Source organism: Leiobunum rupestre, chromosome 6, assembly GCF_980474605.1.
Source record: "Leiobunum rupestre chromosome 6, qqLeiRupe1.1.hap1, whole genome shotgun sequence".
Classification (NCBI taxonomy): Eukaryota; Metazoa; Arthropoda; class Arachnida; order Opiliones; family Sclerosomatidae; genus Leiobunum; species Leiobunum rupestre.
The window spans coordinates 46,474,970-46,489,380 of NC_143389.1; the positions used below are offsets into that span (position 1 = coordinate 46,474,970).

A 14,411-nucleotide genomic window follows, 5' to 3' on the forward strand; every position below is an offset into this window, starting at 1 on the left:
CGGGGTCAGAAATTGTTCGCCAGTACGCCCAAAAAGACGCCACGATTAGCTCCATCGAAGACGCGAAAATTCAAAAGAGGCCCGTTGAGGGGGACCGCCCCTTCCCCGGATGAAAACCTAGGGCCCCATATGGGCTTAGCCGCTTTTGAAAGACCATCCACCCCCTCTTGTTACTTCTTGTTGATCTTCGGCGTCCCATTCCGCGACCTGACGCGGGACCCCGCTCGGATGACCTCAGCCGGTACAAAAGATGGTTTTTTTCGTAGCGAATGTGTCCGTTTCGAACCCAGCCCGGAGGAAGAGGCCAGCACGGTGGTGCGCGAAGGAGCCCCGTGGCTTTTATTCCGAGGGCTCAGCGGGAAATAACGCGTACGTTAAAAAACAGTCGAAATATAATTCGATAGGCGCGTAACCCGAGGAATGCAACCACTACGCCGGCCTTTGCTTTTTACAGTTACGCGATTTTCAACTCGACTATAGACGTAACTTTATTTCCACACTTATTTTGGCGCTTAAAAATGCCCCCCCCCCCTCATTACATATACGAGCGACTATACAGGAAACCGGCACCCCTCCCACCCCCTTCCATTTCCCTCTCCGCCCCCCTCTCTCTCTCTCTCTAAGGTCGAACGGGGACCATCCATTCAGTTTAGAGCGCGTTTACGTCAATTCCTAAAATATTACGTTACTGTATCAATTTAAGGTAATTCAACGTAAGATATAACCTTAAAATATTCAATATTGCTCCGCGTGAAGGTTTGGTTGTTCAATCCCTGCCAACATCCCGGCAGACGACGTCATATTTCTCTCTCAAACACGCACCGATGCCCCAAAGCTAAAGATGGAGAATTCGTTTTCTTTTCTTGACCTATTTTTGGGGAGCGTTTAAAAGTCGGCTACAGGATGAGACAAGGATGCCCGCTATGTACCAGACGTTCGCGTTGGAGTTTTTAAAAAATTATGTAAAACGTATTTAGGTTTTAAAAAGAAATGTTTTTCAAAAATGGCCACGTATATATTTCGTTCCCAAAAATCTAGTCAGACGCGTTTGTTTTTTCTATTTTGAAAACTTCCTCGAATTAGGGATGACGTGTTTAAAGGGTGGAAATTACATGGCGGGTACAGTTTCGCCGCAAAGACAACCAAAATGAGAATGCGCGGGATTACGAAAACATTTTTCTCGTTGAAATGTACATACCTCAACGACCAACAAAGAAATTATATATTTTACAACGAATTGACAGGCAAAACTAGAATTTCAGACGCAAGTTTATAATCCGCGTATCGTAGTTATTTAATTTCGAAAAATAATAACCCTCGGTTATCAAAGTTCGAACTTTAACTACGAAATCGGCCGGCACGTTGACTCAGCAATCGGCGCTTAGAACATTCGTTACACCGAGTGTCGGTGGCGTTATTTCAACTTTCTAAACCATTTAAGCCTCGGTTGACGCGTTTCTACCCGCCGAAGGATGTGACAGCTTGTCAGATAACAAAAAACAAGACTACCCTATCGCGTACGCCCCAACAAACGCAATCTAATCTAAAACACCTCCAACTTTCTTTTATATATATATATATAAAAAAATAAACTCACCATTTGTAATTTGATTAAAGATTCCAATTTGACGATTTAAATAAGCCGACCCGACGACGTAGTTTCAAAAACTCGGAACAATTTTAACTCGCGTTAAAAAAAACTTGTAAAATATTTAAATAAAAAAATTAAAAACTGGTGGTCGAAACAAAAACCGACATTAACAAATATTTAACAAATAACACTTTTTTCTAAACTCCACCAAATGTTTTATAAAGCGTATAAATTAAAAAACACGCGGGTTTTAAATTAATTTTATTTAAACCCGATTAGGATGAATGAAATAAATTACGATTTTTTTTAAGTTAGCGATGGTGATTATTTAAAACGATTGGGAAAAGTGGCTGGTTCGAATCCCAATAAACGATAAAATAGTCTTAAAAAATAGTAAAATTCGCGGGATGACGAGCAAAAACAGTTCGCACCGCGACACAAAACCAAAATGAACGCGACAAATACCCGATTTTTGGGCGATTGAAGCGAGAAATATCCCGAGTCCTCTTCGATATTTAGTAACGTTCCGTCCGTCGTCCGAATCGTGGTATATCGAAGCACAAACAAACGCGCGGCCGAGCGAGTCAGAAACTCCCGAAGAGAGTCGCGAGAGAAAAAATCAAATCTTCGTATAGTCCGTAGAAAAATAAAATAAAGGAAAAATAAGAAGGGGATATAGGGGAAAAGAGAGAGAAAAGAAAAACGCAGGACAGCCCTTTTGGATGGCAGTAGCGTTCGGAATCCGCTCCCCGACTGAAACGGCGCACCGCCGAGAGGCTGCCTCGCCTCCCTCCGCGGCCCCCCCCCCCCCCGCGCCGCCGTCAACACGCCGCCTCATCCACGACGGAGAGCCCCTTCGACGCTCTCTTCCCCTCCCCGCTCTTTTCATTTCTCGTTTTAAGTGGCGAAAATTAATCCCCGCTTCGGGTAGAGTGTAGCTGCGGGTTTGGAGGAGGCTGCTCCGAAGGTAATGATCGCTCGAACGAAACAGGTGGTCTTCGCCGTACGACAAGGACCGCGAGAGAATGGCGAAACAAAAACGTTAATTTGTTGTTGTCGAAAATTAAACGCGGTGACGCCATTATTAGATTGTATTCGTTAATTCGTGGAAGGCAAACGATTTATATTCCCGTCACGAGTTCTTTAACGAAAATCGAAAGATTGGACGGGGAAAAAACTACATTTTACGAATTTGACGGTATATTCCATACGTCCGAATAAGTCGGCTTCCGGGTGATACGCTAGCGTCGCGCGGGTGGAACACTTCTACAGGCGTCGATAGGTCAAAAATAGACGGGCTGACTTCGCGTATTTTCACTTCGAGCTTCGGCGCAGTATAAAGCTAATCTTGGAAACGGAAATTGGAGGTACAATAAAACGCCGCTACCCTTCCTTATCGAATTTCGTCTTTTACGACTTTCGATCAAACCGCGGCCCAGTTGAGATAAACTAGCGAAGAGACGACTTCTTAGCTAACTTCGTTAATACTTCCAAGTAACGTTAAGGACGGGATTATAAACATTGTCACGTCTTATCCGTCATTTCGCCTTCGACAAGCGATATCACTAATTGAGGATTTTTTACATAGAGAATGAGAAACGTTTAACACTTGATAATTCTAGTCCATACATCGATAAAAATATAAAATAACGAATGAAGAGGACATACTTCGAGTCGTAACTGGCAAAAGCAATCACGTTAATAAGGTCATTTTGAAAACAAATAGGAGTAGCAAACAAACTGAGACGAAACCATGGCAACTAAGCCCTAATGAAAATACGAGAGAGTGACTGACGAGTAATCCTACATCGATATTAGAAACGCGGAACCCAAAATTAAGAATTTCTCAGAAACGTTTTGATACGATTCAAATCAAGACGTACACGCGAGTGTAGCCAATTAGCTAGAGAGGGAAAGGGCGTTCTATACCATCCGACAGAACTGCCAACAAGACGGATGAGTGGCGTGACAATCGCCTATCATTTATTCAAAGTCGCGACCCGAAAGTTCTTGTGACGTTTGAAAACAGAGCGCGGTTAATATTAGGGTAGAGGCGGGTTAAGCGTCGTATTACGAGTCGAATATCCCGGAGGAAATAGCGTGTATCGTGGAAATTGACGAAAAAGCGCTTCTTCGTTCAAAGTTTCATCATGGTCGCGATACGAAAGCGATACCCCCGGGGAATACGCGCGAAATACAAAACACTGAATAATAGTTAATATTTAAAAATGAAGACACTCATTATATACAACGAACGGAAAAAAACGACGCGAACGTTGTAATAAATTCGTCTCTACTGAAATATTTAAGCCCGACCGTTTTCAAGCACTCAAATATTCCAACTTTGATTAGGCCTACTGCTTTATTATTACCAACGAACATTCTCGATATATACGTGTCAAAATAAATTTATTCTTACTCGTTATTTCGCGTAAAAAGTTTGAATTGCCATAGATGTTTTGATATTCTAATAATCTAGCACTTTAGGTAGAGCTAAACGGCCTTTAACGCCATACGTTTCGTCCTCGTATCAGGCAGATTTACAAAAATACTGGGCGGATATTACACACTTATATTTCCACCGATTATAAAAAATCGCGAAGTATCTTCCTATAAACAATCATTGCGGGGGCATCTTTGACTGGATCCTTGGAAAAAGCGAGATTTCGAAAGAGAATAAAAGGTGTAACTATATAAGTATTCTACGGGGTGATGATGATGATGATGATGAAAAGAGAAAAAGGCGGGAAGATCCTAGCGAAAACGATAAATAAAAGGAGAAAGAAAACTTGATATTTCAGGTTTTAAGAAAAAAACGTGAACATTAGCAGCCAGGAGCGAAGAGGCAAAAAAAAAAAGAGGTGGATGCGGTGGAAGGCAGGCGCAGACCCAGCCCAAATGAATATTCAAATAAACCCTCGCGCTTCAACTGACAGTTCGCGGCAAACCACGAAGAGGGTACGGTCCGTTCCCGTCACTTCGTACAGTCGACTATCACGTAACGCTTCGATCTCGGAACAAATTTATACGATCGGCGAAGGGAGAAGGTAGAAAAAATTAACCTTGAATTTCTACCGGTACTATAGTCGGGTTGATGGCCACTCGATACCGGCGCCAAAGGCGAAGGCAACGAAATGTCAGCGGGGAAACGAACGGACGTCTCCCGCCGTTCGCTCCGCCGCTACTTTACAGTCAAACTATCAGGGAGGGAAGGCATTACTTACATCAGTAACGCGTAAAAAGCATCGGTTCCACGAGGCATGCCAGCATCCCGCCTTCGTCAAATACGCGCGGAAAAGAGCCGCCGTGATTTCGCCACTCGCTCCTGCCCGGCCAGTCACTAGAGCCTTCTTAATTGGTTCCATCTCCCCCCACCTCTGTACGTATTGATAGAGAGATAGAGAAAGCTAGGTATGGGGGTCCATTATTATTACGCTCTATAGAGCGAGCGGATCTGCCAAATAATTCGCCTTTGTATAGCATCGTACAATGACGCGGGACTGATCAAAGCGGCGGGGAGACGGGAAAAACACGCGTACCTATATAATGGGATCCGTCTAAGTTTCCAAGAGCCGCCATCATTGTCATAAGGAGCCGAGAGACAAACGTACGGGCCAACTTAGCCGGCTTCGTGAGCGCCTGTTTCTGTCAATGGACAACTACAAATTACATTCACTTCGATAGAAGATTTCATTTCGCAATTTTGCCGCAGCAAAACGATAATAAGCGATAGCTCATTGCCATTAAATTACAATTAATTTTAATAATTTATTAACTTAAAAGGATATTTCGTATATCTGACTATCTTGGATTTCTAAGTAAACAGGGTTCGTACTAAATTTCCGGAATTAAATTCCCTGGCATTTCCAGGTTTTCCCTGGCCAAATTGCCAAATTTTCCCTAACCATTTTTGTAGAATAAATGAATGGTTTGAGGTAAAATCTTGAAAAATATTTTATTTCAAAAATTTATTTGCCTGATTTTTTGGGGTCATTTTAAAATTTCCTTACTTGTTGGGACCATTTTCAAATTCCTTGACTTTTCCCTGACATTTTGGTATTATTTTAAAATTCCTTGACCTTTTAGAATTTTTTTCAAATTCCCTGACTTTTCCAGGTTATCTAGGTAGTGTTAAGAGCCCTGGTATATCTGACTATCCGTCATCAAAAATCTCAGCAGCAGCTAATCTTATTCGAATTGAATAGCGCGACGACTCTGGTATTGAGAGGGTGACACGTAGGGTTCGGCGTTCGGAAAAGAAATTTTCCGTTCATTTCTTTTATATCCATATCCGAAAATTATCCGAATAAAAACTTATTTGTTGCCTATTAAATCGTATAATAGTCGCGAATAATATCCATAAATAAACAGTTAATAATTTTTTTTATGATTAATTGAAATTTTGGCGGTTAATTTATCCGTTTCCCCGAGCTCTAGTGCCTCGGAATCTAAGGAATTATTAAGAAAAATATCCGGTAGCAGGCGAGTGTTCTTAATATAGAAAGAAACTCTTGGAAATACACTTTCTCTCTCGATTTTCAGGGTTACGCAAACATCGTTATTTCTCCACCATTGAAGTCTTCAAGATCCCACTCGTGGCCCTTCTCCGTCGGCACCCCCCCCCCCCCCTCGAAATTGTATAAACTATCGAAAGAACTAAGAGGATTCATCCCTTTACGGGAAAAAAAACTGCCCTATTTGCAACGATCTCCCGAACGCCTCAAGTACAATCAAAATAAAACAAAATAGTTAGAACGGAAAATCTAATCAAATTTACACGTACGAGTATAGTCTAGCCTTCGATACTATTTCAGGATTGACACGATAGTTTCAGATTCAAATTCCCGGACCATTTTCACGTCAAAATTAGACAGGGTTCGTATAAAATTTCCGGAATTAAATTCCCTGACATTACCAGGTTTTCCCTGACCAAATTGCCAAATATTCCCCGACCATTTTTATAGAATAAATCAATGTTTTGAGGTAAAAATCTTATTATCTTTCTAAAATTTATTTGCCTGATTTTTTTGGGGTCGTTTTCAAATTCCCATACTTTTTGGAACCATTTTCAAATTCCTTGACTTTTCCCTGACATTTTGGAATCATTTTCAAATTAACTGACTTTCCCTGACATTTTGGAAACATTTTCAAATTCCCTGACCTTTTGTAAACATTTTCAAATTCCCTGACTTTTCCCGGTTTTCCAGGTCGTGTACGAACCCTGTTAGACTAATTGTTTACTTTATATTTTACTTTTATCAGAAGTTGGCAAACTTCTTTTAGCTTATATTTTAACGTAAAGGTTGGTATTACAACGTTAAAAAGATCTGAACAATAATCACAGAATTTATCACCGAACTAAAATAAAATTTAATTAATCCAAAATTTCCAGATAGATTTTAATTCCCTGACCTTTACAAACGCTTAAATTTCCCTGACTCTTTGGGCTTATTTTCAAATTCTGACTTCCCCCCGAGCAGTGGCAACGTAGTAGTAGCGATTAAGGTTTATTTACAATAAAATATTTAAATATTTTCCCATGGAACAGCAGATTAGGAAACCTAATATAATAAATTAGAAACGTTTTGGAAACATCGTTGTCAAGACGACCAAAAAATACACAAATTCGAATTCGCTAGAGCGTCTAAATTTGCATACTTTTTAAGATTTATACCGTCAAAATTTTAGAACAGTTTGGGAAAACACGGTCGAAAATGTGTTACTAACTGTCCAAAACACTGTCAATTTACGTCCGTGGTTTCATTAACGATTCTGGTCACTAGCTGGCCGGGACGAAAGCAAAAAGCTAATATTATGCGGAAATGTATATTTTTTAAACAACTAAACTAAAGTTAAAACGAGCAAACAGGGCTGTTTTATTAGTTTTCGTCGCTCAATATTTTGCGAACTGTCATTTGCTTTCTTCACTAATGGAAACGAACGCGGAAAACTCGAACATATTTTTACTAATTTAAAGGGACAAAATACACAATAATCGCGTGCGACCGAAAATGAGATTTTGGTCGAAAATAAATGATGGCCGAATCGATATAGGAAGCCTTTTCCAACGTATCATCTTTACGAGAATGGATTTGCGTACTAGCACAAAGTATAACATTGACGAAAGTAATTTTAATATACAACTTTCGAAGGACACGTTTAAAAATAACAAAATCCTAGCTACAAAATAGAGCAGCGGTTCAGCGTTAGGCCTGTCCATTGTACATGGTCCATAATCCCGCGTCATACAAAACTGAAATTCCTAAAAACCTTCTTAAGATAGTAAAAATATCCAAATCTTAGACCAAAAAAAAATTCAATACAAGAATTTTTTCTTTGTTAAAGTGGGCGAGAAAAGTTTCACCAAGCGTGAAGGTCAGCCCTAAAACGACAGAAAAAAATCCTCCTGAAAAAATCCATTAATATTTGGATAAAAAAAGTTCCCAGTCAAAAATAAAAAGAGAACCACTTCCTTTTCTCAAAGAACTATAAGCATTGGACATCATACATCAAAAATGAGATTTCTTTTTATAGTTCTCCCGTTCTTCGGACTTTCTCTCCGGAGCAAGCGCGAATGAAGAGATAAAGAGAAAACCATTTTCGGTAAGCCTACATTGCATTTTTTTAGCGCGCAGTTATCGATTCTGGCGACGTAAAACTACTTGTTGCTCTCGACGCGACCTGTTGAGTCTTTTCCCGACGGAATATCGCCAAACAAAAGCATTGAACAATCCGACTGCGACAATGTTTCTAACAAAATGAATATGTAGTGGTATTCATTGGGATAATTACAAAACCCATCAACCGATCCAATAACTGTTTACTTACTTCGTTTACAGCAGGGTGTCACCGTTTTTCGGATTAAAATTCCCTGATCAGTTCCGCAGATTTTTCCTCAACTTTTTACCTATATTTTAGTAACAGCTTTCCGAAATTAAATTCCCAACCTTTCCCAGACTTTTTTTACTTAATTTCTGATTTTCCTTGACTTTTTTACTAATTCTTAAAAATTTCTCATTTTACCTTTTTTACTATTCTTAAAAATATCTCATTTTACCTTTTTTACTATTCTTAAAAATTTCTCATTTTACCTTTTTTACTATTCTTAAAAATTTCTCATTTTACCTTTTTTACTATTCTTAAAAATTTCTCATTTTACCTTTTTTACTATTCTTAAAAATTTCTCATTTTACCTTTTTTACTAATTCTTAAAAATTTCTCATTTTACCTTTTTTACTAATTCTTAAAAATTTCATTTTACCTGACTTTATTTACTAATTCTCAAATTTCTGATTTTTACTGACTTATTACTAATTCTTAAATTTCTGATTGTCCCTGACTTTATTTACTAATTCTTAAAAATGTCTGATTTTCCCTGACTTTATTTACTAATTCTTAAAAATGTCTGATTTTCCCTGACTTTGATTACTAATTTTTAAAAATGTCTTATTTTCCCTGACTTTTGATTACTAATTTTTAAAAATGTCTTATTTTCCCTGACTTTTGATTACTAATTTTTAAAAATGTCTTATTTTCCCTGACTTTTGATTACTAATTTTTAAAAATGTCTTATTTTCCCTGACTTTTGATTACTAATTTTTAAAAATGTCTTATTTTCCCTGACTTTTGATTACTAATTCTTAAAAATTTCTGACTTTCCCTCACTTTTCGACCCTTGGTCAAATTTCCTTTAGTCCGACTTTTCCAGGCAGCCCTGTACAGGCTGTAAGCGCAGCATTCGAGGCACGTATTCAGGATCGTGCAGCCTTTTCCGGGACAAAGGAGGTAATAGAGGGGTCTACTGCTTGATATCCCCAATGGACAGACAATGTCCATATAAAAATATGGACAACATCCTAACGGGCCCCTAGATCAGGGTTCATACAACTATTGCCCAACGATTTCCCAGATATTTCAAAATTTTCCACTGATATTTCCAGGTGCAAGGGCGCCTAATGTTGTAAGATAATAAGAAAAAATCTTAGTTTTTATTGGTGTTAAAAACCGTGTTATGTCGCAAACACTTTCCTAGTATAAATCTACGCGTTCTTGCTAACTTAACAAATTTGGACAAAAACGTGGTTTTCGTCATGTTAACGATTTTGCAACGTGTAGTGAAATAGCTAACGGGATAATTCGGAATCTGAATCTGCCACTTTCGCTGTATCGCCCCCTTAAAGTCTGCTTATAGCAAAGCGGATACAATATCTAATGAAACCTAGGAGCAACAAACACCCGTTAAAAGTCGCGCATTTCCTTGCGTACATTTTTCATTGGTTAGACGCATTAACGCCTGCCGCCGTCGGAAGGGGGAAATTAAAAATTGTCTCCCCCCCTTTCCGTAAAACGTTCGGCTTTGAGGCTCGTCCAATGAAATTTGTACACAACACTGCGTTCTCCATGTGTTTGTTGCTCCTAGATGAAACGAAGCGAGGCTCTCGTGAAATTGGCAATTTAGTTTAGATTTTTAATAATTCCAAATCTATGAGAATAACGCTTCATTAGATTTATTTTAGAAAGAAAGCTAGGAAAACGCGGATAGTGAAGCCAAAGGCGGGGGAATAATAAAGCTATACTTTTCCTCCCAAGTCAGCTTTCGGCACCGAAGGGTCGGACATTCGAAGAAATATCGTACACTTTCTAAAAAATCCGAAATTCCGCCTGGATTTCTTATAAATAACGAGATTTTTAAAGATCTCAAAATCCCGACGAATAATCTCAAAATCCCGACGAATAATCTCAAAATCCCGACGAATAATCTCAAAATCCCGACGAATAATCTCAAAATCCCGACGAATAATCTCAAAATCCCGACGAATAATCTCAAAATCCCGACGAATAATCTCAAAATCCCGACGAATAATCTCAAAATCCCGACGAATAATCTCAAAATCCCGACGAATAATCTCAAAATCCCGACGAATAATCTCAAAATCCCGACGAATAATCTCAAAATCCCGACGAGTAATCTCAAAATCCCGACGAGTAATCTCAAAATCCCGACGAATAATCTCAAAATCCCGACGAATAATCTCAAAATCCCGACGAATAATCTCAAAATCCCGACGAATAATCTCAAAATCCCGACGAATAATCTCAAAATCCCGTACACATTTTTGGTGAACGTTCGGCACGCTATAGATGTATAGATAATAAAAGTCAAATCTTTAATAAAAAAACAAATTTTAGGTGTAAGTATCGTGTCTCTTGCATAGAATTTTATATACAATTCCCTGATATTTCCAGGTCTGTACGAGCCCTGGGTCCTGCAGGTTCTCCCCGCACGGTGTATCCAAACGCCGCACTGACTAGAACCATCATCTAAATAATAGTCATTCGTTTTTGATGCGAATACGCGATCGAAACATAGGCGTCGTGTAACAAGCATTATTTTCTTTTCTGCAAAATCAACTCTCTCTCTCTCTCTCTCCTGCATCGGGCTCGGGGCTGATCGAAAAACACTTTTGTAGAGGGCGAATGCGGGCTTGGTTAACGAACCTAAATCACGCGAATGTACCATCCGGGATATACAAGGGGGGTGAAAAGTAATTAAAAAAAACATAAACATCCTGAATTTCAAGTGGATCGCGCTTTTACCCCCAAGACGCTGGAATTTAAAACGCGTTTCTAATTCAATCGTCAATTTTTAATTTGGCAAAGATGCAGTCAACGGCTTAAATCGATCCCACGGTCCGCGCCACTTCGACCTTAGAAGCGATAAAAACACTCGTGTCGCGTGCGAAACGAGTGTTTGACGTTTCGAAAAGATCTTAGTCTAATTGGCCTTTCTATAAATTCATCTACGCTTGCCGAACTTGTTTTTATGTTGCTCCTACGTCACGATGTCCTAGCTTTATTAGAAAAGTTTTGACACGCGCGGTTTGCACGCGCACGTGAAAATCCGAGGTTTCTCGCGCCTTAAGCGCGCGCTCTTAATATTACCGAAGTTAAAGCAGTGACGTAGTAGCTAAGTTAAAACAAGAAGGCCACGTTAATTTATAGAAACATCTATTAAATTATTTAATTATTATTGGATGTACGCCACTGTCAAGTTGATCTAACCTAGGAGCAACAAACAAAAGGAGAACGCAGCTAGCCATTAAACACGCTAACGCGGTGTTGCGTACAAATTTCATTGGACGAGCCCTTACCGTAAAGATTTTAAGGAAAGGGGGAAGACAATTTCCGGATTTCCCCCTTCCGACGGCAGCAGGCGCTAAAGCGTTTAGCCAATGAAAAATGTACGCGAGAAAATCCACGACTTTTGACGGGTTGCGTTGTCCTTGTGTGGGGTGCTGTGTTTGTTGCTCCTAGATCTAATAATGGAGAAAATAACGAATAGTCTTTATTTAAACTTCATGGAAAAAAATAAGCTACGGCACACCTTTTAAAAGCGGGTCTCTTAGAAGTTTTAAGGATTATTAAAAGATTCTTTAACGTGACAGGCATTTTGTAAATTCCAGAAGAGCGAGAAACTCCGGAATTCGCCGCTCTAGTGTTACGTATGGCGTCAAGGAAAATGAAACTCGCCCTTGACAACTAAAGCGAAAAAGCCAAGGACTAGTCGCCAGTAGAAACAAAGGCGGAAATTGGGTAAAATACGAATAGGAACGGTTAATATCGAAACCTCGGTTTCTCCTTTAAAAACAAATATCAAATTCCGAATATTTATTCCAAAGGGCGACTGAAAGAAAAACCAAAGTTTTTTTTTTTCAAAGCGGGCCGGCCGATTCTTGGAATATTTTAAAAAGCCCGGTTGTGTGGTTTTTTTTCAATCAAAATATCAAATTGCTTTAATACGCGTGGACTCTTTTTTTGGAAGTTTTGTTTGAGCGGTTTCGGAGTCTGCTTATTTTCCGGCCAAAAAAAAAAAGCTTTGACGTCAATGGCGCGAGGAGAAAGCGCGGAGAATTCGAATAATTGGATACTTTAAAATTTGATCTTTACAAAGAACAATATCCGAGTGAAAATAGCAATGAGAGTGGCGTACTTTTGGGAAAAGGATCAAGGTCTGGAGACCTCGCGGGGGGCTAGAGGGGGATAAAACTGGCGAAGGTGCGAAACAAAAGTACGCTTTGATAATTGTCCTGGCAAAAGCGGGTTCGCGGCAGATAAAAAGGAACTTCTTTCATACGCTTTTCCACCGGAATCGGATACGTATCCTGTTTTTTTAATACAATTTGGACAGTTTTTTTTCTAGATTATTGTTATCCGAATTTATTTTTAAACATCTTTTTTCACAAACCCAGTTGGTTTTTTAAAGATAACCGAGGTGTTTGTTACAATATTTTCAGAATGAAATTCCCATCACTTTCCCCGTTGACCTTTTCAAGGTCAAAATGGGAGAATATTTATCTAAAAAACCTTTTGTCGCAACGTTCCATGGAGTACAGAAGGTTTTAGGGAATTAAATAATTACTGACTTTATCACGGGAGCTATAGTAAATTTACATACATAAAATTTCAACCTATTGGGGCCTATTTCAAAATTCCCTGACTAGTAAGTAGTAACCTTGTTTTAATACGGGTAGTTATCTAGCCAAAATTAAGCCATTTAAAATAGCTAATTATCTACGCGCGACCAAGTTCTCGTCTTAAAAAAAGAAAGCAATGCAGGGTTGGCAAAGTGGATACCAGTCCTGTTTAATCCACCCGGTTAAATACGGTTTAAACCACTTTAAAAAATCCGGATTTTACTAAAATTTCGGCCACTTCTGCCAACAATTTCCCGGACAAATATTTCTATTCGGTGGCTTATACCCTGGGCGCAATTGCTTTATCATTTCCGTAAAATAGGCATTATGATGTCACTGGCATACTAATAAAATACTGAGAACAAAAATCTCTGAAAGAGAAGTAGTGAGCTAAGCCTAATTTCAACCAAAAATATGTTTCAACTGAGTGTAAAACGAGCGCGAAAATTCCCGAAACGTTCTCTCAGGCGGTCTAGAGATAGGAACTATAAGCAGACGACGATTCACTAGTTTTACGTGCTTAAAAGGGCTAGAAATAAGTTAAAAAACGCATATATTATTTTTTTTGGAAAAATCCCGATTAATCCTATAAAACCCGGTTTTATCTAGCAAAACACCATACCAGAGGATTTTTCTTGAAAAAACCGGTTTTTTGCCAACCCTGAAGCAATGTTTTCGGAAACAATCAAATCAGTTGTTCGCGAGTGTGAAAGCGAAAAAAATATATGTGATTCCTCTAATCGAAATAAAAAAGTTTCGCTTCGTAACCGTGGAATCGAATCTCAGTCACGATTCGTAATTTCTTGGCATTGGAAAGAAAGCGGCCAAACGCCACTGACCCGTAATTCCTCGCCGAAACAGATTTTCCGAACCTTGAAAAAGAAAAAGCTAGACTTTGAAATTTTACTTCTGTTTGAATTTTACGCGATGCTTCTTTCGTGTTATTTTTTTTTTCGTTTTCAATATAGTCGTCACGCCCGAGGAAGTTCGATATCGTGTTTCCACGTTGCGAACGACTAGATTCGCAGTAAATTTCGGAGCGAGCCCCGCCGCAGACTCGATTCTTGATTTGAAGGGTTCATTTGGTGACTACGATCAAACGAAACCGATCGTCTGCTCGGACACTTTCTTTCGCAAAAACCTAAATCAGTTTCGCCCTCCCGACGCGTTCGTTAATTGTCGAAAGAAGAAAAATATTTCCAAGGAGCGCTTGGAACACCACCGTCCGGAACGAACTGGGATAATTCGAGCGGACAAACGCCCAACTATAGCCGCGTTCACACTAGACACTTTGGAAACGTTTTAAAACGGTTTCGAAAGATCAAAAAATTTTGGTGTCGAATTGT

The 14,411-nt window shown here is 39.2% G+C and overlaps 1 protein-coding gene across 5 annotated transcripts in view; it reads right to left on the bottom strand.

The window, feature by feature from the left end:
* heph (polypyrimidine tract-binding protein 1 heph) overlaps nucleotides 1-14,411 on the bottom strand; it is a 76,643-nt gene that overhangs the window by 24,440 nt on the left and 37,792 nt on the right. The window contains exon 1 of one of the 5 annotated variants that reach the window (XM_090177423.1): nucleotides 1,598-1,730. The exons of the other annotated variants lie outside the window; for them this stretch is intronic. Coding sequence (XP_090033549.1) covers nucleotides 1,598-1,600 — 3 coding nt within the window. The 5' untranslated portion in view covers nucleotides 1,601-1,730. Of the gene's footprint in view, nucleotides 1-1,597; nucleotides 1,731-14,411 lie in introns of those variants that run through there. 5 annotated transcript variants of the gene reach the window in all.